This window comes from Mytilus californianus, unplaced genomic scaffold (genome assembly GCF_021869535.1).
Source record: "Mytilus californianus isolate M0D057914Y unplaced genomic scaffold, xbMytCali1.0.p SCAF_17, whole genome shotgun sequence".
NCBI classification, from domain to species: Eukaryota; Metazoa; Mollusca; class Bivalvia; order Mytilida; family Mytilidae; genus Mytilus; species Mytilus californianus.
The window spans coordinates 10529597-10556820 of NW_026262659.1; the positions used below are offsets into that span (position 1 = coordinate 10529597).

Genomic DNA, 27224 nt, shown 5'->3' on the forward strand with positions numbered 1-27224 from the left:
TCATAGCGAAAAAATGTAATTATAAGTATTGAATGCTTCTTTTGGTAATTTCATAGGGTTGTAAAAGCGTTGACCGTGCGTACATTTTTAAAATGAAGCGCTTCATACAAAATGTACTTCGGTCAACGCTTTTACACCCCAATGAATTTACAAAAAGAAGCATTCAATTCTTAAATATTTGACAAATATTTCAGGCGGGGGGTAAAAAGATATGACCTTTTTTTCATAAAGCTTAAGGATTTATTCTGCCAAGACAAAATCTCAGTGAATATTATTTCATATTTGTTGTTTATCAGAGACATATATATGTATGAATTATTTTCTGATCAATCCGACTATAAATTTTGATTTGTAGGTAGTTCTATCTTATGTAACTTGAGTAATGGTTATTAGATAAAACCAAACCGGAAGTATAGGTTGTTGCCAAGAAACTTATGCAGCCGACAAGCACCTGCTTTGAATTTATCTTTATTTACAGCAAAATTTGACAAAGTTTACGCTAGGCACACACTGTTTCTCAGTTTAAAGGAGTTGGAGATCCTTCGATTTTACGTAACAATTAACTGTACAAGCAATTCAATGCATACCATTGACTGATAATACAAAAGTGCATGGGGGTGCATGTACATAATTTCTAAAGCCTAAAGGTAGTTTTTCTTCTAACAATGTGAAATCACATATGTCTATAAATCTTGTTTGGTTAAAGAAGTCGTGACTGAAGGGCTGATACCATTCTCCTAATGATTTTATCAGTGGATAAAAAAAAGAAACTTTTTAAGGGACAAAAACTGACAAATATAGATCTGTAGATGATCATAGATGAATTTTGAATTTGTGCACTTTCCTGTACATTTCCGATGTCACCAATTATACTTATGTTATTACGTCACAGTAAAAGTCATTTCTTCAATGACATAATTCATGCCAATTGACCTCGGGTTCACCAGTGTAACTCATTAAAAAAATCACCTCAAGATCAGGTGTGAACAACACAGGTGAAAAAGGATTAGCAATCATTAGCCAATATCTCCCAGAGCCTAGCAGAGGCATTAATATGATTATTGAGAGGGCTTTCAGGATTATCATACTATACTCAAGTGGCAGTTTTATTACCAGAAAAGTATTTCTAAACAAAAAATAGCAGTGGCGGATCCAGGGGGGGGGGGGGGGGGTTTCCGGGGGTTGGAACCCCCCCTTTTTTTTTGACGATCAATGCATTTGAATGGGGACATATAGTTGGAACCCCCCCTTTATCCTGGGTTGGGAACCCCCGCCCTTTAAAAAATGGCTGGATCTGCCCCTGAATAGTGCCAATGATCTCAATGAAATGACAGAGATTATTTCTGTAAAAAAAATATTTTGGACCTAAATCCCGATCTGCCATTTGAGAGATTGGTCTTTCAGTTTAATTCATGTCTGACTAATATGACAATTTCCAGACCTATAATCAGACAACATGTCTTGTGATCATCTGCAGGATGCTGCTTGATTTATAATACTTTTTTTGAATTTAGAATTTCAAGGGGTGAAAAAAAGTTGTCTTGTCATACCTTCTTCTCTGTGATGTTCTGCCTCACTTAGAGTGGATATTTACCATCCACTGTTATACTAAGTGGATATTTACCATCCACTGTTATACTTAGTGGATATTTACCATCCACTGTTATACTTGGTGGATATTTACCATCCACTGTTATACTTAGTGGATATTTACCATCCACTGTTATACCTAGTGGATATTTACTGAAATAAAACACAATGTACATGATATAAGAATGTGGTAATTGCAGGAGCATTTACCTACTATGAACTAATGTACTTTCAATATTGTCAACAGTGTAAGAGTCTAATTGAGAAACCTAATCTTGTAGCAAACGTTTTGATCAGTATATAAGAGAGGCGAAAGATACCAAAGGAAGAGTCAAACTCATAAGCCGAAAACAAACTGACAACGACATGGCAAAAAACAAAAGAAGTTTGAAAAACAAAACAACAGTCTACAAAACACAACATAAAAAACTGAAGACTAAGCAACACAAATCAAACCAAAAACCGGGGTGATCTCAGGTGCTTCGAAAGGGTAAGCAGATACTGCTCCACATGTGGTATCCGTTGTGTTGCTCATGTAAGAAGAAGCCCGGTGATAAGTCTAATTTGGTAGGTGACATTCATGAAAAAAGGGTCAGGATTGTGGTATTAACAATTGGAACATAACCATGGTCATCTGTGAAACAGATATTCCATAACGGTCAACAATTCATGAGGGTGACCTTACAATTTTCCAAGGAATGATTTCAACTTCACCTTTTGGAACTCTTGCTTTAATAGCTTCCTTGTAAGCAGTAACCCTCTATCAAGGAAATCATGATAGGAAATGCAAGCTCTGGAATATCGTATCAACTGGGAGAAATGATCTTCAAATGCAGGCGCTGCTAGAATGTTGCTCATAGAAATGGAAAGTTCACAATTTGGAAGCTGAAATCATCTTTTTTGTCGTAAATTTAGTTCTCGACCGACCTTCAATGTCAATTTCTAAATGTGCCTGTCCCGGTTGTCGTTTGTTGCTGTTTATCAAATTTTTGTTTTTGTTTATAGTTTTGTACATAAACATGATAAATCAGGCCGTTGGTTTTTGTCGAGCCTGCGACTTTTGTCGCAGAAAGCTCGACATAGGGATAGTGATCCGGCGGCGGCGGCGGCGGCGTTAGCTAACTTCTTAAAAGCTTGATATTTTAGAAGGTGGAAGGTCTGGATGCTTCATACTTTGTATATGGATGCCTCATGTTACGAAGTTTCCGTCAGTCACATGTCCAATGTCCTTGACCTCATTTTCATGGTTCAGTGACTACTTGAAAAAAAAGTTCAGATTTTTTGTAATGTTAGATTCTCTCTTATTATAAGTAATAGGATAACTATATTTGGTATGTGCGTACCTTGCAAGGTCCTCATGCCCGTCAGACAGTTTTCACTTGACCTCGACCTCATTTCATGGATCAGTGAACAAGGTTAAGTTTTGGTGGTCAAGTCCATATCTCAGATACTATAAGCAATAGGTCTAGTATATTCGGTGTATGGAAGGACTGTAAGGTGTACATGTCCAACTGGCAGGTGTCATCTGACCTTGACCTCATTTTCATGGTTCATTGGTTATAGTTAAGTTTTTGTGTTTTAGTCTGTTTTTCTTAGACTGTATGCCATAGGTCTACTATATTTGGTGTATGGAATGATTGTAAAGTGTACATGTCTAGCGGGCAGGTGTCATCTGACCTTGACCTCATTTTCATGGTTCAGTGGTCAAAGTTAAGTTTTTGAGTTTTGGTCTTTTTTTCTAATACTATATGCAATAGTTCAACTATATTTGGTATGTGCGTACCTTGCAAGGTCCTCATGCCCGTCACACAGTTTTCACTTGACCTTGACCTCATTTCATGGATCAATGAACAAGGTTAAGTTTTGGTGGTCAAGTCCATATCTCAGATACTATAAGCAATAGGTCTAGTATATTCGGTGTATGGAAGGACTGTAAGGTGTACATGTCCAACTGGCAGGTGTCATCTGACCTTGACCTCATTTTCATGGTTCAGTGGTTATAGTTAAGTTTTTGTGTTTTAGTCTGTTTTTCTTAGACTGTATGCCATAGGTCTACTATATTTGGTGTATGGAATGATTGTAAAGTGTACATGTCTAGCGGGCAGGTGTCATCTGACCTTGACCTCATTTTCATGGTTCAGTGGTCAAAGTTAAGTTTTTGAGTTTTGGTCTTTTTTTCTAATACTATATGCAATAGTTCAACTATATTTGGTATGTGCGTACCTTGCAAGGTCCTCATGCCCGTCACACAGTTTTCACTTGACCTCGACCTCATTTCATGGATCAATGAACAAGGTTAAGTTTTGGTGGTCAAGTCCATATCTCAGATACTATAAGCAATAGGTCTAGTATATTCGGTGTATGGAAGGACTGTAAGGTGTACATGTCCAACTGGCAGGTGTCATCTGACCTTGACCTCATTTTCATGGTTCAGTGGTTATAGTTAAGTTTTTGTGTTTTAGTCTGTTTTTCTTATACAGTATGCCATAGGTCTACTATATTTGGTGTATGGAATGATTGTAAGGTGTACATGTCTAGCGGGCAGGTGTCATCTGACCTTGACCTCATTTTCATGGTTCAGTGGTTATAGTTAAGTTTTTGTGTTTTGGTCTGTTTTTCTTATACTGTATGCCATAGGTCTACTATATTTGGTGTATGGAATGATTGTAAGGTGTACATGTCTAGCTGGTAGGTGTCTTCTGACCTTGACCTCATTTTCATGGTTCAGTGGTCAAAGTTAAGTTTTTGAGTTTTGGTCTTTTTTTCTAATACTATATGCAATAGGTCATCTATATTTGGTGTATGGAAATATTTTATGATGTACATGTCAGTCTTGCAGGTTTTATTTGACCTTGACCTCATTTTCACGGTTCATTGCTCAGTGTTAAGTTTTTGTGTTTTGGTCTGTTTTTCTAATACTGTAAGCAATAGGTCAACTATATTTGTTGTATGGAAGGATTGCAAGCTGTAGTACATGTCTGCCTGGCATTGTTCATCTGACCTTGACCTCATTTTCTTGGTTCATTGGTCAATGTTTAGTTTTCTTGGTTAAGTCTGTATCTTAGAAACTATAAACAATAGGTCAACTATATTTAGTGTATTGAATGATTGTAAGGTGTACATGTATTTCTTGTTTGGTTTATATGACCTTGACCTCATTTTCTTGGATCATGTTAAGTGTATGTGATAGTTGTAGTAAAGCTTTATATTTAGGACTATCAACATAATATCAATGATTAGTAAAGAAGGCGAGACATTTCAGCGTGTGCACTCTTGTTACATTTGAAATTTCTTTAAACTTATCATTTTGGGGCCCATTGCAGCTTGCTATGCGGTGTGGGCTTTTGCTGTGTGTTGAAGCCGTAGGGTGAACTATAATTGCTATTAACTTCAACATCATTTGGTCTCTGGTGGAGAGTTGTTATATTGGCAATCATACCACATCTTATTTTTATATGGCAAAAACGGTCTGTTTAAACAATTTTATTTTATGAATAACATGTGTGATTATTGACAACATCACATATGTGCATTGCTTGAATTTTCTTCTAGTTACATGAATAAAGTTGAAAATAAAGTCAAGATTCAATAAAGTTTTTTTATTTTAATTTATGAACCAAAGAAATAAATATTTCTATTTGTAAGTACCATCGGGATATGATAATGAGGTCCTTGTGGTCTTAGCATACTTTGGCAACAGACGTATATATTCTTTGCTTTTAAGAACTACATATTTTTACAGGATATAGAAACAGGTATAAGACAATTCCTTCTCGATTTTGTGTACGTTCGTGATAAATTGTTCATACGTTTTAATGCTGTGAAGTGTTGACAGACAAAGTACAATCAGTAAATCTCTGCAGATTCCGCTACCCTACGTTGTCATAATCGTTTAGAACGAGGCAATGATGATAACTTCCGATATAAGCAATTGTCCTAAAAATGACTCGTGTAAACAGTGGATAAAAATGGAAATAATGTGCACGTTCGTTGTCCTTGATGTTGATGGACATTCGAAAGAAGCGTTTTTCTTTCTTTTTTTTTCCTCTTACAAGATATAACCGAGGCAATATAATCTAAATACAAATAGGTCAACTATAAACGTCTTTGTTTTCATACACATTAACTTTCAACTGACAGCTGTTATGTGCATTACGAATAATTTTCTGTAAATGTTAATTTGACGGAATGTAATCACATATGAACAGCATATTTAAATGTTAGAAATCATCCATTTTCACAAATCAAATTCACAAAACAAGTAGTTTAAGACAAAAAACACACTATTAAGAACTGGAATGAATAAAAACCATTCACCCTATATTTTTTCAACATATTTGTTTTTCATCTTATACTTGGTGATGTATTAATTGTCCCATTTAAAAAGGGTAAAAATGAGGTTTTTGAAATATAATCTTTATTATAAAAAAAAGTTGATAACCAACCAAAATATAATTATTCATACTATCTTTTCATTATATCAGCAACATGTTTGCCCATTTTGTAGCATTCAATTGCTCCTTACAAAAAAATATTATATGTTTTCCCTGCTATACCACTAAAGCACTGTGTGAATGGACTGTCACCCATAGTTTAATATTATGAGAATATTATCTCATTTTAATTAGTATCCCATAATGTTTTTTTTTATAATTCTTTTTTTATTTTTTTGCAGAAAACTTTTTTTCCAGAGGATGAAGTGGTACCACGCTTGATTGATGAACTAGTTAAAATGGATGAAACTTTATCATATGACCAAGAAGATGCTCTAGTTAGAGGACAGATTCCTTTATATGAGTTTAGAGTAGGCATTTTGATCATTGTTTTTGTAATTAGTAATCACATGTCAGTTATTTCATACATGTAAAAAAAACAGATTTTTTGTTGCAGTCAGTCTATAGGTGGTTACACCCTTTACAAAGTCTCTACACTTGATACCATTAATGTTTTAATGGAAACTTCCTAAAATGAATATATATAATAATATTAATACGTTTTTAAAAAGAATTTTATGCAGGTTAAAAAAAATGGTTACTTAACAATGTTGCTCTCTTTTTTAAACAGTTTATAGGAATTAGGACAAGTTTCATTCTGCAGATAACTGTATTTCTTCAATCAGATATTGTAGAAATAATTAATATTTAATGACATTTTATACATGATAAGTTGTATGTTGATATTTTTTACAGGAAGTATTGAAGAAACAAGATGAGAGTAAAATAACGACTATTGACTTCTCAAGGAATGGCTATTGTAATGATGCTGTACTCAAACTCATTGCAGCAGAAAAAAAGGTATTACTACTGAAATTTGGTAAATAGATTTTTGTCGAGCCTGTGTTTTATAAACAGCTGTGTCCATAACCAATCCCAGCAAAACATACTAACACCTTTTTCAATAGGTGAATTATATATCGTGTTCGTATATAATTTCTGTACAGACTTTTTATAAATAGCGTTGTCCATTACCAATCCCAGCAAAAAAGACTAACACCTTTGTCAATAGGTGAATTATATATCATGTTCGTATATAATTTCTGTATAGACTTTTAAAGTTATGCTGCGTATACTATATACATTTATTTTGTGGTTATTTCTATTGTAACCTGATTTGACCTTTCTTATGTACGATAATTACTGTTAGAAAGGTGTGTGTATGTGAGAAGATTATCTGGATTTACTCATTTGTATATAGGCAATGATTTTTCATCAGTAATGATCTGTGGTAATCAAGTAGAAGCCTTGGATTTTCAATGATTTAAAAATGATTAAGCTGCACCTGGTGTTTCGGATATCATTTAGGTCATTTTTGACCAAGGCAATAAATCCTCTTCAGGTACCCTAGCCTTGTATAATTATAATTACTATGTAATTAAAATTCGATCAGTTCGTGCTGTGGTAACATATCAAATGTAGTAGTATTTTTAGGGCACTATTGTCGCAGAAAGCTCGACATAGGGATAGTGATACGGCAGCGGCAATGGCTGCGTTAACTAACTACTAAAAAGCATTATATTTTAGAAGGTGGAAGACCTGGATGCTTCATATTTTGTATATAGATGCCTTATGTTATGAAGTTTATGTCTGGCATATGTCCATTGTCCTTGACCTCATTTTCATGGTTCAGTGACAACTTGAAAAAGAAGTTAATATTTTTTGTAATGTTAATTTCTCTCTTATTAGGAGTAATAGGATAACAATGTTTAGTATGTGCGTACCTTGTAAGGTCCTCTTGCCTGTCAGACAGTTTTCATCTGAACTCGACCTCATTTCATGGATCATTGAACAAGGTTAAGTTTTGGTGGTCAAGTCCATATCTCAGATACTGTAAGCAATAGGTCTACTACATTTGGTGTATGGAATGATTGTAAGGTGTACATGTCCAACTGGCAGGTGTCATCTGACCTTGACCTCATTTTCATGGTTCAGTGGTTAAAGTTGAGTTTTTGTGTTTTGGTCTTTTTTTCTGATACTAAATGCAAAAGGTCAACTATTTTTGGTGTTTGGAAATATTTTACAATGTACATGTCAGTCTGGCAGGTTTTATTTGACCTTGACCTCATTTTCACGGTTCATTGCTCAGTGTTAAGTTTTTACGTTTTGTTCTGTTTTTACTATAAGCAATAGGTCAGCTAAATTTGGTGTATTGAATGATTGTAAGGTGTATATGTCTGTCTGGCATTGTCATCTGACCTTGACCTCATTTTCATGGTTCATTGGTCAGCGTTAAGTTTTCATGGTTAAGTTTGTTTCTTAGATACTATAAGCAATATGTCAACTATATTTAATGCATAAATTTATTGTAAGGTGTACATGTCTGTCTGGCATGGTTCATCTGACCTTGACCTCATTTTCATGGTCATTAGTCAATGATAAGTTTTCCTGGTTAAGTTTGTGTCTAAGAAACTATAAGCAATAGGTCAACTATATTTGGTGTATGGAATGATTGTAAGGTGTACATGTATTTCCAGTTTGGTGTATCTGACCTTGATCTCATTTTCTTGGTTCATGTTAAGTTTATGTGATACTTGTAGTAAAGCTTTATATTTAGGACTGTCAAAATAAAAATCAATGGTCAGTAAAGCAGGCGAGACATTTCAGCGTGTGCACTTTTGTTAAACATTAACTATGAAATTGATAAATCATACATAATACAACCATACATTGATTCTCATGTTTAATGCATCAGGAAATGAGTTTTGAAAAACATGGCGTATGATTATATTGTATACCTTTCCAGCAGCTATTTTTGTGGAGTGTCTGTGTGGAAAAATAGATAATTTATATTATATAACCTTTTCATTAAAAAACACAAATTAACCTATTAACCTTGCAGTTGTTTGATAGTTAAGAAGTAAAACTTGTATGCTTTGTTATAGAAACCATACGAGAATTTGAAGACAGTGAATTTAGTTGGTTGTATCCTTGTTACAAATGCTGGCATCAAATGGTTATCTGATTTAGTTACTGGAGTAACAAGTTTGAAAGAGGTAAGCACCCAGCACTAACTAACATTTCTAGTTTTATACAGTTATTTTGAAGCCAAGAAGAGAATTGTGTTTTAGATTACAAAATTGAATGTTTGTACAGTAGTTTGAACATGATACAGTCAGCTCCACTTAATCACATACCACTTATTTGCATTATTCGATTAACTGCATGATTTTCTCCTGCACCAAACTATTTCCTATTTATCTAATGTTAAATTCTACTATTTGCATAGCCTGTCATGTGGTCTTTTTATTTGCATAGTCTGTCATGTGGTCTTTTTGTTCATTGCATAGAAACTTTCAACTACAATAACATATGTGTAATAGTGGTCTCAGTTTTTATCTTGTTTGGCTACACAAATAGCTGGAATCCACTGTACTATTCAAAGGTTTTTTTACTTGAAGAGAAACACTGTAGTTGTATGGAAGTGGAATTAAACTGAAATATTAAAAAAACAAATTAAATTTTTTTGTCTTTGTGAATATGTATCTGATGGTGTTGACTGTCACGTTAACTGTAACTCAAATATAATGCAGAAAAAAGTCAAAAATGTTTTTATCATCATTGCAATAAAATAATCTAAATGAGGATATAATTTATTTGGTGGGGGAACCTGTCATATTTGATGATTTTTATTTGCGAGCTGTAGACAAATTCTGTTTTATTTTTAAATATCTGGTCACAGTACATTGAAAACAAAAAATTGCATCGGTTTGTTGTCTTTATTGCGTGCTTAAAGTTTCAATAAATCTGCTAAATCAAGAATATTAAAAATATGAATGCTTCTTTCCATACATCCTTACATTTTCATAATTGTCAGATTTATTAAAGTATGTCAAGGGAGTTATAGTTAAATTGAAAAATGTTTAGGAAATGGAATGCCTTTAGTTATAAACCAAACTTTTGTGAGTATTGAAGTGAGAGGAACACATCAATTTTAAAGCTATATAACATTGATCTGTATTTTAAAATGGATTTTGTTTTTTTGTGTTTTTGGGATGCTGTCTTGACGGAACTATATGAGATTGCTATTGGCTGTAAAACTCAAGTAATAGATTTTTGTCGAGCCTTCGACCTTAGGCGAAAAAGCGAGACATAGCGATCCTACATTCGGTCGGCGTCGTTGTCGCCGGCGGCGTCCACAAATATTCACTCTGTGGTTAAAGTTTTTAAAATTTTAATAACTTTCTTAAACTATCCTGGATTTCTACCAAACTTGGACAGAAGCTTGTTTATGATCATAAGATAGTATCCAGTAGTAAATTTTGTAAAAATAAAATTCCTGTTTTTCCGTATTTTACTTGTAAATGGACTTAGTTTTTCTGCAGGGAAACATTACATTCACTCTGTGGTTAAAGTTTTTAAAATTTTAATAACTTTCTTAAACTATCCTGGATTTGTACCTAACTTGGACAGAAGCTTGTTTATGATCAAAAGCTAGTATCTAGAAGGAAATTTTGTTAAAATTTGTACCTGTTTATCCATATGTTACTTATAAATGGACTTTGTTTTTCTTCCAGTTAACATTAAATACAGTCTGCAGTTAAAGTTTTTAAAACATTTATTAGATTCATAAACTATCCTGGATTTATACCAAACTTTGACAGTAGGCGAGACACTGGGTTCCGCGGAACCCTTGCGAATTTTTTTTAAGAGCAGTTTATATGAAGGATCTGTCAAATTTCATGACTGTTTGATTTCAATAGCCAGGGTTATCTGTGATGATTTCAATAGCCAGGGTTATCTGTGATGATTTCAATAGCCAGGGTTATCTGTGATGATTTCAATAGCCAGGGTTATCTGTGATGATTTCAATAGCCAGGGTTATCTGTGATGATTTCAATAGCCAGGGTTATCTGTGATGATTTCAATAGCCAGGGTTATCTGTGATGATTTCAATAGCCAGGGTTATCTGTGATGATTTCAATAGCCAGGGTTATCTGTGATGATTTCAATAGCCAAGATTATCTGTGATGATTTCAATAGCCAGGGTTATCTGTGATGATTTCAATAGCCAGGATTATCTGTGATGATTTCAATAGCCAGGGTTATCTGTGATGATTTCAATAGCCAGGATTATCTGTGATGATTTCAATAGCCAGGGTTATCTGTGCACACTAACAGAATAAACAGAAAAGGAAAATATTTTTAATTTTCAATCGTAAGTTAATGAATTCTGTTACAGATAAGATTGGACGGGTGTACCAACTTGTCAGATGATGAGCTATCGTTGTTGTTGAAGAACATAGGAGCAGAATGTGAGGTTTATATGAGGGGAACTTCTGTCACTTATCTGTTTTCACCAGAGGGCAGGAAAGTTAATGTTACAGGCTGTCCAACACTCAGTGGATTAAAAACATTAGGTATGTAAACAAGAAGGAAATAAATTGTGTTCTAAATTAATAGGTTTCAAAACCTATTTTATTAAATATTCTAAATAAACACATAAGGCAATGATTTTGAATATTAACTTTGTTCAATTTGAATTTTTCTGATGTTCAATTCTGCTAACAACTGATGATTTTCATAAATGAAGGTAAGTCTGTTCAAAAACATTTGAAAACTATCCTGGATGGTTACAGTGGACTGATCTAGGAACCCATGCTAGGTATAGCATCTGTAATATTGAAATTTATACAACCGATTGATTCTTTCTGTGATGTGCTTGTATGTGACTTACAGAATTGAAAATTTCAGATAGAAAGTTAATGAAAGTTCAAAAATATGGTAGGTGAATGTGTTAAGATGGTATGTTTATGATTTCTGGTTCTTAAAATTTGGTTATTTAAAAATAAATCTTTGTATACAGCACATTATATACTCAAATTCACATTAAATTTATTCAAGGGGATTATATTTATTGGAATGATATTTCTAAAGGTAAAATGATACTGAGAGAAAATATACCTCCTCGATGGTCTTGCGGAAAGTTGCTGGCCTCAAGTGTGGGAGGTCATGGGCTGGATCAAAGGCAAAGTTAAACCAAGGACTTTAAAATTGTTTTGTTGATGCTTCTCTGCAAAGAATGCAACATTATGTAGTAAGATCAAAGACTGAGTATGCATTTAATTTGCCACTGGACATCAAACAGTCACCTACCTTTCCATCTAAGAAAAATAAAATTTATAGGTTGACAAAGAACAGCACCATGGTCAAGCAAAATATGAAAAGACTAACAACAGTCAACATGACATTAAACATACATTAAAGACTGGTCAACTTAACATCACCGACAACACAACTATTTACGTTATGGGCATACGATACAGTTTCGATCCCACGATGAATTTTTTACGAAAATTTGCATTCAAGCTATTTTTCACCTAAGCAATTCAAATATGTAATAAAAAATATACCTTCATGTGCTACTTTAAGAGATAAAAAGGGGGTCGAAAATTTTAGACATTTACTCAAAATTCTTTTTTTTGGACATTTCTATCCTTTGGATAGTCGACACACCTTACTTTTTTATTTCAACAGATAAACACAAGCAGATTTTTGTAAAAACATTATGAAAATCTTCTTTACATAAATATGCTCTTGATATGTATAACAATTCTTTGGAAATAATTAATTTTTAACAGTTTCAGGGATTTTAGGAAAATAACGGCATTTTTTGTGTTATATTTATCAAATTTTTAAAAAAATTCATCGTTGACTTTTTTTATTAAAATTGGTACAAATAATCTTCATACATAATCAAACCTAATGCCATTTTAAAAAAGAGGGGTCTATGTACTTGTTTTCAAGTTAAACCAGTTTAAATCATAAAAAAAACGTTAAAAAATGCATCTTTTCCCGATATGTCACGGTTTGACATCGCGAAAATAACATTTTACGTTAGCAACGTCATTATCTTCCCTGTAACTGAATTGTATGCCCTTAACAAAGGATCGATTACTATGGATCCATTATTATTCGTTGGAAACCAATTTTCATGGGTTTTGTGAAACAGGTGAACCACGAATTAAAATGTTCAACGAATTACAAATTTTATACAGGCTTTGTATGCAAAGATTGGCAAATCCACGAAATCAAGTATCCACGAAAATGCAAGTTTTCCTCAATCCACGAAAATTGATTTTCACGAAAATAGATGAATCCACAGTATAACAAAACTTGAACAATCACTCCCCTTAATAAATACTTCCAAATGAAAAGTTTTAAGAATCAGAAATTGATTAGTGTGCAGAATGTTATAACATTTAACAAGAGTTTAACTGAGATTTTTGATTTAAAAGCTTTGCATAGTCAACATTTATTTATTCAAGAAGACAGACATGGAAATGATTTTTCATTATTTGTGTCAATGGATTGTTGTCTGTCCACATGTCCTACAAAAGCTATAAAACACTTTGATGGAACTTCATAAAACTTGATTCATGGAATATTTGAATTGGAGAAAAAACATCTCCCTTTGATTTAAGATATTTTTACCAGTTTGTTGTTCCAGCGTTATAGGACTTTAACCATCAGACTTTGTGCACTAACTCAATATGCTTGGATCAATTTCATCAATTTAATATTAACTGCAGTTGTTGTGATTGGTAAAAGGAAGCTCCTTTTAATTTTTTGAATTTTCTTATTAGTCATTTAAGAGTTCTGGGACTGTAACCCATATATAAGAGGATTTTGTTTTATGTATCACACAAAAAACTTAAGTAAGTTTGGATCTGTTTATTTAAATATCCGTATCGATTTGCTTTTTGGCTCACCTTGCCCAAAGGTCCAGTGTGATCTATTGCCATCACTTGACATTTCTCATCCATTATATAGCATTAATGTTTAAAAAAATCTTCTCAGAAATTAATAGACCAAATAGAACCATACTGCCTGCTAATCAACATGGCTGGCATGTCTAAAAATGGAACTTGTAGACAAATTGCAATTTTTGTCTATTATCTTGAAAATTATTTTAGATAGTGGCATTATGACTGAAATTATCATAATGTCAAGATGTACCTACTATCAATTTTGACAAAAACAACTCAATATTGGAGTTAATGCCCCTAAATGACATTTTTTTTACTATCTGGTTTTGCCTATTTTCTTGAAAACTATGAAAGACGGAGAGAAACTTTAAATTATATAAATTATATAGATCAGCAAGAACTACAACCAATTTATAGGAGTATTTACTGATAAATTAAGGTTTTAACAAAAAAAACATTTTTTTGCCTTTTATCCTGAAAACTACGATAGTTTGGATAAAGAGAAACTTCTAAAATTATCAGCAGGACAATATCTTCAAATATGTCAACATAGCTAAAATTGTCAATAGCCTTACTGGAGGTCCTGGCCATCATTGATGACTTTTACCCATTTTTGATTTTTTGGAGAAAAAATAGTAAATAAGGAAAAACTATAAACAGCAAAAATGATCAGCAAGACAAAATTTACAAAAACGTCAACATAGTCTAATTGTTAGTCAACTTTTGATTAGACAAGACGTCTAAAACAGAATCAAGTACTTTAAAATTTAGAATATGGGACTTTTTGCCCTTTAATGATAATTAGTTGTTGCGTAGGACATTAAATACCCCCAAACATAGTAAATAGCAAAAGTGATTGGCCTTGAATCGGGATAATTACCTTTTTTTTTGTCCAAAAGCTTTTGTAAATAGAGAAAAATACTCAACAAAATAATACCCTGCAATACAAGATCAACAAAAAACAATGTTAAAAGTGGCCATTATTGAAGATGCATATATATCCTTGTGAGTGATACAGGCTCTTTAGGGGGTCTTGTCTTTAACTCAATTACCGGCAACTTTGAGGGAATCCTTATATGCCTAAGGATATGCTACAAGTTTTTCAGTAGGATCATTATACTGACTCTTAATACATGATACATCTTAAAAATACCATTTTACTCATTTTTGCCAAAAAAAAACTACTTTTATTTTAATTGTTACCCAAATTTGTTTATCTTTGTTTAAAGATTAATTAATCGATTCAAGTGTTAATTTTGTTGTTGTATTGAAGGCCTCATTGTGATTTTGAGATGATGAATAGAAAAAGGCACATCGACCTAGGTGAGCGACACAGGCTCTTTACAGCCTCTATTGTCTCTTCTTATGATTTTAAATTCACGCAACCAATTTGATGACACCAGTAGAAATGTTTTAACTGTACATTGCAGAGGAGTTAAAAGTTGGACATGCCATTGTCATACCTCATGAAAGTGTGGAACACAGTTTTGTTGAGTTTGTGAAGACAAAGAAACCAGTTAAACGACTCCCATTCCACCATGAAACAGACGTAGAGGTCAACGATTGGTTGATGTCATTGACAGAAATGTCACTTGAACATGTAAGTAGGTTAACGATTGAATGGTGTCATAGATAGAAATGTCACTTGAACATGTTAGAAGGTGACCGATTAGTTTGTGTCATTTTCAGAAATGTCCATTTAAGCATGTAAGTAGTTTAAAAAAATTGAGAATGTCATTGACAGAAATGTCACTTGAACATGTAAATTGGTTAACGATTGGATGGTGTCATGGATAGAAATGTCACTTAAACATGCAAGTAGATTAAAGATTGGATGATGTCATTGACTGAAATGTCATTTGAACATGTAAATAGGTTACCGATTGGAGATTGTCATTGACAGAAATGTCATTTGAACTTGTAATTAGGTTAATGATTTGAAGATGGCATTGAAAGAAATGGTGATATTGGCACCCTGAGTACTGCTTGGAATTCAATGGCAATATTTTGTACAGTTGTTATGTCATTTCTAGAAGGTATGCCATCATCTAGATATTGAGAAAATTTGATTTATTCTTAGACCTTAAGTTCATGTTCACTAATCCATACAGAATTCTTTAGATCTCTAACAAAGTGACATTGACATCCTTTAGAGAATCAGTTGTTATGCATAAAATTGAGAATGAAAATGTGGAATGTGTCAAAGAGACAACAACCCAACCAAAGAGCAGAAAACAGCTGAAGGCCACCAATGGGTCTTCAACACAGCGAGAAAATCCCACACACGGAGGCAGGCTTCAGCTGGCCCCTAAGCAAAAATGTGTACTAGTTTCAGTGAAAATGGACGTCATACTAAATTCCAAAACATATAAATGAACTAAAATTAAAAAACATACAAGACTAACAAAGGCCAGAGGCTCCTGACTTGGGACAGGAGCAAAAATGTGACAGGGTTAAACATGTTTTGTGAGATCTCAACCCTCCCCTTTACCTCTAGCCAATGTAGAATAAACAAACACACAGCAATACGCACAGTAAAACTCAGTTTAAAGTCCGAGTCTGATGTCAGAATAGGTAACAAAAGAAACTAAGCAAAATGACAATGATACATAAATTAACAAAGGACTACTAGCAGTTACTGACATACCAGCTCCAGACCTCAATTAAACTGATTGAAAGATTATGTCTTCATCATATGAAAATCAAGCACAATCCTCCCGTTAGGGGTTTAGTATCATACCATCATAAAATATATGAGAAGAACATAACCTGTATCATGCCAACATGAAATCAGTATATATTTTTTTCTATTTTTAGCCTTTATTAGATTGCATGATCAATAACCACCAAACCCAGATAGTAATACCATTTGGAGAGTCAGCTGTTATTAAAGAAATCAAGAAACATGTAACAGACACTATTGCAAGAACTATTACCAAGGTATATAAATAATTAGGATATGGTAGATGCATAAAACTGAATCTGTGAAAACAATTTGGACTTATTTTAACCAAACAATAATTTTTAGAGTGACCACTATGTTAATTATTTCCAATAGACAACCAATCAAAATAGAAAATTTTATAAAAAAGATGGAAATTTCTATGAAGTGCAAATGGCTTCAAAAATTTGACAAAGAAATTAATATTGATTTAGGAAATATCCTGTTATGGGCAGTGGTTTTGGGCCCTACAGAACTTTGGAGTGATTGTTTAATATCTCTTTGAAAGGAACTTTATTAGACTTGAAAGGCGCGAAGACAGCCATTCTCATCACCAATGTATGATGATTGGCTGATTTAGTTCAATCATTTTTTTTACTCCAAGCCTCAAAATACTCAAGTTAATCACATGAAAATTCTAGCTTATCCAAAATGAAATCCAAGTTACACAAAAATATGGCTCAATCTGAACCAAATATTTTTCTCAATTTTTATTTTCAGACTGCCTTTACAACAGATTATATGAAGAATACAGGCGGAGTAGAGAAATCTAATCCTGTGATAGATATAGAAGTTGAAGATTTTCTGACAGTACAAAATATTTGTAAACAACACTACACTGATGAAGGGATATTAGGGTAAACTTATTATCTAATATGCAATATATATTTATAGAGCAATTGTGTTATTATACCCCACGCAACGAGTTGCGGCGGGTATAATGTTTTTGACCCGTCCGTCAGTCCTGTTTCTTGTCATCGCAACTCCTCTCAAACCACACAACAGAATTTCATGAAACCTTTTCAGATAATAAGGACATACTACGTAGATGTGCATATCGACAGGAAATTACGATTCTATTTATTATTTTTTCCAGGAGTTACGCCCCTTTGAACTTATTTGCCCAATATACTACTGCAACCTTTTGTCATCGCAACTCCTCTCAAACCACACAACAGAATTTCATGAAACCTTTTCAGATAATAAGGACATACTACGTAGATGTGCATATGGACAGGAAATTACGATTCTATTTTTTTTCCAGGAGTTACGCCCCTTTGAACTTATTTGCCCAATATACTACTGCAACCTTTTGTCATCGCAACTCCTCTCAAACCACACAACAGAATTTCATAAAACTGTGTAGATAATAAGGACATACTATGTAGATGTGCATATTGACAGGAAATTATGATTCAATTTTTTTTCTGATACAATTTTTTTTTCTTACACTTATTTTATTTCTCCAATGACAATGTGGGGACGTGGGGTATGTGAGCGCGCTCACTAAGGTTCTTTCATTTGTGCAGTCCAATTCCATTGACCCTAAACCATTTCTATATAGCTTTATATTTCAGAGGGTTAACAACCTGGATGCTTCATACCTAGTATATAGATGCCTTAAGTTTCCATCTGTCATATGTTCATTGTCCATATCCTCATTTTCATGGTTCAGCGACTGCTTGAAAAAATTGAAGGTTTTTTGACATGTGAATTTCTCACTTACCGGTATTATGAGTAATACAAAACCTATATTTGGTATATGGGTTTCTTTCAAGGTCTACATGTTCGTCATACAGGGTACACCGGACCTCAAACCCATTTAATAGATCAGTGATTAAATTATTTGACTAGATCCTTTTCTCAGATTAATTGGTGTTTAACATCACTTTCAGGACTAGTGGTAATGTTGTGGGGGGCAGTTTTTCAAGATGGAGGAAGCTAAAGTGTCTTGAGATAACCTCAGATCTTTTTTAATTAAGATTTAATTTGACCTTGACCTAATTTTGGGTTTTTCAAATACTATAAGCAATAGGTCAACTATATTTGATGTATGGAATAATTGTAAGGTGTACATGTCTGTTTTGCAAGATCGTCTGTCCTAGACCTCATTTTCATGGTTCATTGGTCAATGTTAAGTTTTTAAAAATTGGTCCTTTTCTTAGATAATTTAAGCAATAGGTCAACTATACATGATGTATGGAATAATTGTAAGGTGTACATGTCTCTTTGTCAAGGTTCATCTGACCTTGATCTCAATTATGTGGTTCATTCGTCAATGTTAAATGTTTCTAGTTTAGTCTGTTTCTCAGATACTATAAGCAATAGTTCAACTATATTTGTTGCACTGAAATGTTGTAAGGTGTTCAGGTCTGTATGGCAGGTTCATCGGACCTAGACATCATTTTGATGGTTCATTGGTCAATGTTAAGTTTTCATGGTATGGTCTCTTTCTTGGATACTATAAGCAATTATCGCACCGCAGGTAAATTATGATGATGTGATTGGTTTAAGGCCGTCACATGGTGATCCCCTAGGGATCTTTAGGGGGTTAGTAAATTTCATATTGGGTTCATGATGTCACGTCTACTGTTAATGGTGATGTCATCTATTAATGCTGTTGTGTTTCATTTTACTTTCCCTCTATTTATCATTAGGGGTTCAATAGCGAACCATATAACTTTATAGGTCAACTTTAGTTAGTGTCTTGAATGATTGTCAGTCTGGCAAGGTTTATCTGACATTGATTTTATTGTCATAGATCATTGATTTCATTGTCATGGATCATTGATTTCATTGTCATGGAATCATTGATAATGTTAAGTTTATGTGATACTTGTAATAAAACCTTTGAAACCACATTTATCCTTATGACTTTCAAAAGAAAATCAATCATTGTCAGTACAGCAGGCGATAGATATCAGAGTGTGCATTCTTGTTAACTGAATTTTTCAGAAAAACAGTTATTAAATTAGTGATGTATAGCGGTTGGCTGCCAACAGTTTCCATACAATAAATTAGGAACTGTTGAACCAATGCTTTTCAAATTTTAATATGTTTATACTAATGACAAAATGGAGGTCAAGTTTGATATTGACAAATTTCACTTTTACCGTTCAGTAATTATGTTCCTTGATATATGTTTTTAAAATTTAAAATAATGTTGTTACTGATAAAGGAAAGGAAATTAATTTTGATATAAATGATGGGAAAACTAGATATTGACAATTTCATTTTTGCTCAGGAGTTATGGTCCTTGATAGATTAGAAAATAGGCATACAATGTGGTAGGTCAAAAAAGCCTGAAAGCTCCTTTCAAAATACAGAAAACCCAGTTTGCTGTCAATTTGACAGCTTATTGCTTATTCTATATATTTTAACAGAGCAATGATTTAGACATCTTAGGGTAGTTAGTTATCTTTATGTAAATATATTGATTTATATTGGATGTTTAAACAAAGTTTCATAGATTTGCCATGTTAGGACAATAGACATGTACAGGTTAACAGTAGACAAATGTCTTTACAATATGTCAAGCACTAATTGGACCATGTCAAGCACTGGACTTGTTTTATATATATCCTAATTCAGTGTAAAATAAACTAATGGAAATCTTTATATATTTCACAGGAACTATTGTTATAAGAATGAATTGCTTGGCTGCTTTATCTCTAGAACGACTTTGACAAGGTCAAATTACTACTTTGAATGTGAATTGGTTGATGTGAAAGTTATCAGCCCTGACGGGACTGAAAAAAAGATTGATAATGTAGATGAAGATTCAGAAGATGATGATAGCGAGTATGAGGGTGAATCCAAATCAGGCATTCTTATTGGCTGTCTGTTTAACCAGTTATTTAGCAGTATTAATCCGTTAGATGTTGATGTTGACAAAGGTGGCGAAGTTTCAACGTAAGTTTGTTGACCTTCTTCTATGGTTTTTATAATGCTACTAATGTGTCTTTATACATGTTCCATATGTACGAGTAAAACACATTTCAGAAAGAGAGTTTTGTGAAAATACATAAATTTAGGTGAATTTTCAGATGGTTTTCTGACTTTCAGATATATATATAATGCTTGTACAAGATCAAACTGAATAATAGACTTTTTTCATATTTTCAACTTTTGACTTCAGAGATTGGTATAGTGTATTATCTGAACTGGAATGGACTCGACTGGACTCTAAGACTTGACTACAAACCTTTAGCCTTTTTGTCGTAAATTTTACAAAAGAGATCCTATACCATTATAGAAAGTATCATTTGGAACCATCATACTAACTGTCATTTCTTTTGTTTACACAACTTTGTAACTGTCTGTGTTTTAAATAAAATTTCAGATTTGATTTCAATAAATCTAAGAAGTTTGGATTTGGTATCAGAGGAGAGTGGCTATCAGAGTACATACCAAGTAGAACTGCAAAGTTCTTTGCTACTTGTGATGGAATAGAGGTACTGTTAATCAGGAAATAGTTTTGAATTACTTTTGATAAAAGTCAATGCTCAGATCATTTCACACCATGAACTGATTTAGAATTATTCTTGCATCATGGTAATGTGATTCTCTCGATAATTTCCATTCATCATTTTCAATCATGCTGATGAGTTTACTCAATGTAATATACAAGGTTGGAAGTTATCTTTCTGAATTGGTCTAAAAGCCGGTATGGGGATTTAAGACCAAAGAAAGTTATTCATTTAGTTACATTTCAGGCTGCCAAAATACACAAAGGCAGCATTAAATCATCCTGACTGTCGAAGTTAGTTGTAAACCATTTACAATGGACTGACATTGGATAAATGTATTGTAGGCAAATAACTTGAATGGTTAACAGACAGGAGGAGTACATAAAATACAATCTAATCTAGATTGAAATTGAATTAAAAAAATGAAGTGAAAACATCATAAAATTTTCTGAAGGATGGTTTATTGTTTCCCTTATTTGTATTTGTCATAATATCTTTTTAATTCTACATTTTCTTTTTTTCTCTCTCAAAAATTGTATGCAACAAAGCTTGTTTATAAGCACCTGGTTGTGCAAGTTGTAATGTAATGTAATGATTCTCAATGGGCAAATAATTTTGACATCAACATTAAGATAACTTACTGGTCACAATTTAGTGAGGGTTTAGAGTCTCTTTGTGGTCAAAATGGTCAATTGCATTCAATACACTGGTCCATATAGTAGATTGTGAGACTTAGGCACTTGGTATAAGTACACTGGTCCATATAGTAGATTGTGAGACTTAGGCACTTGGTATAAGTACACTGGTCCATATAGTAGATTGTGAGACTTAGGCACTTGGTATAAGTACACTGGTCCATATAGTAGATTGTGAGACTTAGGCACTTGGTATAAGTACACTGGTCCATATAGTAGATTGTGAGACTTAGGCACTTGGTATAAGTCTTACTGCCTAGAAAATAACTTTTTATACTACATATGATGTAGCATTCTTTTTTTCTATTGGTTATTACGACTACCTGATTCAAAGGGTATTTATTCCATGTAACAAGCCTTATTTCTATTTTTAAGTACATGGACACTATGTTTCTATTTGAATAAATAGTGACACTATACTTCTAAATTTAGATTTTGATATAAGCCGTTTCTGGCCAAAATTACTCTTCTCCATTGAAGTCCATTTCCATAATACACTATTAACATATTTGATATATAAATAAAGGACTTTCACTTAGTCAATATGTTATATATGGACCTGTTAGATTATATTGACCTCAGACTTTGTCCTCGATCGATATAATCTGAACAGGTCCATATAACATATTGACTTTTTCTTAAGTCTATAATTGATAAATATGGACGCTTGCTACTTCAGTAAATCTGGACACAACATGAACATTTGTTATTCCTTTATCTAATGTTAAAGTTATTTTTTTCAGAACAATAAAGACCTTACAGGGACATCAGTACCAGAAGAAATGTTATACCCATTAATAGCAGTCATTGGAGAGAAAAACAATTCAGGAAAAATTCAGATCTGCAACATGGCAAAACCACCAGAGGTGTGTTAAATCTAAATCCACCAAGTAAACAAGATTAATTATGTTTATAAATATTTTGTTTGATGTGATCATATTAAAGAGTATAGATCATCATTTATACATTTGTATTTTTAAACATATTTCCAGTTTAGTTGCATTTAAGTTCATTTCTCAGAATCCTAGAAAAGTATATAAGCAATATCTTGGATTTTTATTGTGGAGCAAGGTTGTTACAATGTCGTGATATTTTGCTAGAATTATTATGCTACAGTCAATTTAAATATGAAAAACAACTTCAGTCTACTTGTACATTTTCAGGTAAACAGGTAAATAGGTTGACATCACCTGCCTGCCATCCAGTTCACATTGTTAGCAATTGCTTTGATTTTAGTTTGGTTAAAATTATTAATTGAATTTTTCTTGTGGATATCCCCATAAACATTGTCAAATAAAATTATATGGAAAAGATGTAATCATGTCATGTTTCTTTTGTAGATCTTGACTAGAAAATATGCCAGCGAGAATCGCTGGATCAGTACAGGGTACTCTGAAAACATACTCATTGATAATTATGGGGTTATGTGGTAAGTATTTATGAGAATCCCTGTATCAGAACAAGAACTCTGAAAACAGAATCGCTGGATCAGTACAGGGTACTCTGAAAACATACTCATTGATAATTATGGGGTTATGTGGTAAGTATTTATGAGAATCCCTGTATCAGAACAAGAACTCTGAAAACAGAATCGCTGGATCAGTACAGGGTACTCTGAAAACATACTCATTGATAATTATGGGGTTATGTGGTGAGTATTTATGAGAATCCCTAGTTCAGAACAGGAACTCTGAAAACATACTAATTGACAATTATGGGGTCATGTGGTGAGTATTTAAGAGAATCTCTGGATCAGAACAGGAACTCTGAAAAAAGAATCCCTAGACCAGAACAGGAACACTGAAAGTAGATCTAGAAATGAAAACATACTCATTGACAATTATGGGGGTATGTGGTGAGTATTTAAGAGAATCCCTGTATCAGAACAGGAACTCTGAAAACATACTCATTGATAATTATGGGGTAATGTGGTGAGTATTTATGAGAATCCCTGGAACAGAACAGGAACTCTGAAAACATACTCATTGACAATTATGGGGTCATGTGGTGAGTATTTAAGAGAATCTCTGGATCAGAACAGGAACCCTAAAAACATACTCATTGACAATTATGGGGTTATGTGGTGAGTATTTAAGAGAATCCCTGGATCAGAACAGGAACTCTGAAAACATACCCATTGACAATTATGGGGTATGTGGTGAGTATTTAAGAGAATCCCTGTATCAGAACAGGAACTCTGAACACATACTCATTGACAATTATGGGGGTATGTTGTGAGTATTTAAAAGAATCCCTCGATCAGAACAGGAACTCTGAACACATACTCATTGACAATTATGGGGTCATGTGAGTATTTAAGAGAATCCCTGGATCAGAACAGGAACTCTGAAAAAAGAATTCCTGGATCAGAACAGGAGCTCTGAAAACATACTCATTGACAATTATGGGGTCATATGGTGAGTATTTAAGAGAATCCCTGGATTAGAACAGGAACTCTGAATACATACTAATTGACAATTATGGGGTTACGTGGTGAGTATTTAAGAGAATCTCTGGATCAGAACAGGAACTCTGAAAACAGAATCTCTATATCAGAACAGGAACTCTTAAAACCATGAAAACATACATATTGATAATAATGGCGTTATGTGTTGAGTGTTAAAAGAATCCCTGGATCAGTACAGGAACTCTGAAACATACTCATTGACAATTATGGGGTTAAGTGGTGAGAATACTGTAAATTCAGAAATTATTGCGTGCATTTATTATTGCGATTTTGTCATTTTAGACTAAAACGCAATTTTAATTTTTGCGATATTAAGAAAAATCCTGTTTAATTCATATAAAAAATTTCAAAATGCGAGTTTAAATTATTGCGATTATAATCCTGTCGCATTTTTCGCAATAATAAAAACATCGCAATAATTTCTGAATTTACAGTAAAGAGAATCCCTGGATCAGAACAGGAACTCTGAAAACAGAATCTTTATATCAGAACAGGAACTCTTAAAACACACATATTGATAATTATGGGGTTATGTGTTAAGTGTTAAAAAAATCCCTGGATCAGTACAGGAACTCTGAAAAAAAAGAATCACTGGATCAGAACAGGAACTCTGAAAACAGAATCGATGGATCAGAACAGGAACTCTGAAAAAAGAATCACTGGATCAGAACAGGAACTCTGAAAACATACTCGTTGATAATTATGGGGTAATGTGGTGAGTATTTATGAGAATCCCTGGATCAGAGCAGAAACTATGTTAACAGAATCGCTGGATCAGAACAGGAACTCTGAAAACAGAATCGCTGGATCAGAACAGGAACTCTGAAAACAGAATCGCTGAATCAGAACTGGAACTCTGAAAACATACTCCTTGATAATTATGGGGTTATGTGTTGAGTGTTAAAGAGAATCCCTGGATCAGAACAGGAACTCTGAAAACAGAATCGCTGGATCAGAACAGGAACTCTGAAAACAGAATCGCTGGATCAAAACAGGAACTCTGAAAACAGAATCGCTGGATCAGAACAGGAACTCTGAAAACAGAATCTCTGGATCAGAACAGGAACTCTGAAAATAGAATCTCTGGATCAGAACAGGAACTCTGAAAACATACTCCTTGATAATTATGGGGTTATGTGTTGAGTGTTAAAGAGAATCGCTGAATCAGAACAGAATACTCTGAAAACCTACTCTGATAATAGTGGGGTTATGTGTTTAGCTATGTGTGCCTTTACAAGAGTTGATAAGGGCATATAGGATCATATAATTTTATATTTGCAGAAATTAGTTTCCAATATAGAACTTGACCAAAGCATTTGAAAATTTGAAATGTTGTTAAGGACCACTTTTAAAATACTGACCATAAGAAATTTGAGGGTTTTCATTTTTGTTTTCCTGAGTTCTGCATCTTGATAAAGTGAAAAAAACATAATTTTTTTGTTTTCGAAGTATAACTTGAGTAGGCCATCACCAAATCAATTATATTTGGTCAATATGTGGATGACCGACTTTCAGGAAGACCGAATTATTAGTCAGACATGTAAAATGAACAGGCAAATGAAATTAAGATTTCAAGTGTAATTTTTTTCTACATATACATATATTTCTGATGCTTATATTGTAAATCTATAATTTATTGTAGCAATAGTTCACCTAATGAAGATGAAGGAATATTTATATCTACGGAGGCTATTACTCATGAATTTAGTATTAAAGTTCTGGACAAAGGGAACTTTGGGAAAATAAAAATTGCTTTGTCGAAGGAAAAAGAAAAAGATAAAGAGATGCAGAAAAATGAGAGTTGGATATATCAGGGAGTAACAGGAGAGTGAGTTTTATAGTATAACAGTAAAATAGACGTTTTACATTTAGGTGAATTTGATGTTGATGGTAGACCTTTAATAGTTTTTATTAAGTGATACCCTTGACCATCTGTCCTTCTGTCTTTCCGTCTTTCTGTCCGTCCCATTTTGCTTGCAAAGCTTGAGCAGGGGCATTCTTGTCCTCAGACGCAGTTTTCTTTTATTCTTAAATTTATTTATAAGTACTTTTTGACTGAAGTAATATTAATTTTGTTTTATTATGTTATTTTCTGGCTGATTTTTTTTCATCTTCCTTGAAAATAAGATAAGTGAAACTGTTCATCAATGTTAGATAAAATTTGTGACTGTTTAATTTGTTTATTTCATCTGAATTTTTCAGAGTTATTTCTGAGAAGAAAACAAAGTACCTAGTTGATCCTAGTCGTGTAGAAACTGGAGATATTCTAACAGTCAAGTTTGACAATAAAGATGGAGAAAAGGTTGTTTTGTATAAAAATGGAAAAGAAGTAAGTATGCTTCTGTGCTTATCAGCCAAGTAATACTGCTACCATATTGAGAGTCATTTTTACATTGAAGCTTATGGGAAAGATGTAGACAAATACTCTTAATACCCCGTACCTTTAAAGTTTAGGGTAAGAACATAGGAATCACTGTCTCTCAATCCATCTGTCTGTCTGTTGTCCATGTGTGCCTTTTTATTGCTACTTCTTGTAAACAGGTCAGTATTACAATACATGATTATAGTCAATTGTAAGTATAACTATACACAAACAGCTACACAAATATTGATGAAACATTAATAAAGTGTTATTAAATAGGTGTTTTCATGTTAATCATTTATTATGTTCAGTCATATTGGGTCGAGGTTAGCTATATTGGCTCGGGGTGTATGAAAGGGACATAGAAATACTGGGCATCTGTTCGTCCATCTAGTCATGAAAGCACTCTCACATGTTCAATTTTCACCAGATTTTTATGAAATTCAAAAAGGTTTATATCAGCAGTGATTAGGACTAGTTTGAAAATCAGTGCTTTCAAGAGAGTTATGTCCCTTGGAAGTATAAATTATATGGAAAATTCATTGTAAGTGCTCTCGCTTGTACAATTATTGCCAGATTTTCTATCAGTTTATATCAAAGGTTTATATTAGCAGTGTCTGGGACAAATTTGAAAATCAGTGCCTATTTACTATTTTTAAAAGAGTTATGCCCCTTAGATATATTAATTATATGGAATATTGCATTGATAGGGCTTTC

The 27224-nt window shown here is 33.3% G+C and overlaps 1 protein-coding gene and 1 long non-coding RNA gene across 4 annotated transcripts in view; one reads left to right on the plus strand and one right to left on the minus strand.

Moving 5' to 3' along the window:
* Positions 1–427: 427 nt before the first annotated feature.
* LOC127726366 (uncharacterized) overlaps positions 428–27224 on the plus strand; it is a 73751-nt gene continuing 46954 nt past the window's right edge. The window contains exons 1-14 of one of the 2 annotated variants that reach the window (XM_052233726.1): positions 428–647; positions 6266–6394; positions 6780–6884; positions 8969–9079; positions 11266–11443; positions 15223–15392; positions 16610–16732; positions 17235–17371; positions 20145–20426; positions 20857–20968; positions 22422–22544; positions 23019–23107; positions 25788–25973; positions 26348–26474. In XM_052233726.1, coding sequence (XP_052089686.1) covers positions 6323–6394; positions 6780–6884; positions 8969–9079; positions 11266–11443; positions 15223–15392; positions 16610–16732; positions 17235–17371; positions 20145–20426; positions 20857–20968; positions 22422–22544; positions 23019–23107; positions 25788–25973; positions 26348–26474 — 1815 coding nt within the window. In that variant the 5' untranslated portion in view covers positions 428–647; positions 6266–6322. Of the gene's footprint in view, positions 648–6265; positions 6395–6779; positions 6885–8968; positions 9080–11265; positions 11444–15222; positions 15393–15529; positions 15554–16609; positions 16733–17234; positions 17372–20144; positions 20427–20856; positions 20969–22421; positions 22545–23018; positions 23108–25787; positions 25974–26347; positions 26475–27224 lie in introns of those variants that run through there. The other variant, XM_052233727.1, reaches the window with a different exon arrangement.
* The window catches only part of LOC127726414 (uncharacterized), a 13432-nt gene continuing 3806 nt past the window's right edge, over positions 17599–27224 (minus strand). For both annotated transcript variants that reach the window (XR_007993525.1, XR_007993524.1), the window contains one exon: positions 17599–17823. This is a non-coding gene — a long non-coding RNA (uncharacterized LOC127726414). The remainder of the gene's footprint in view (positions 17824–27224) is intronic.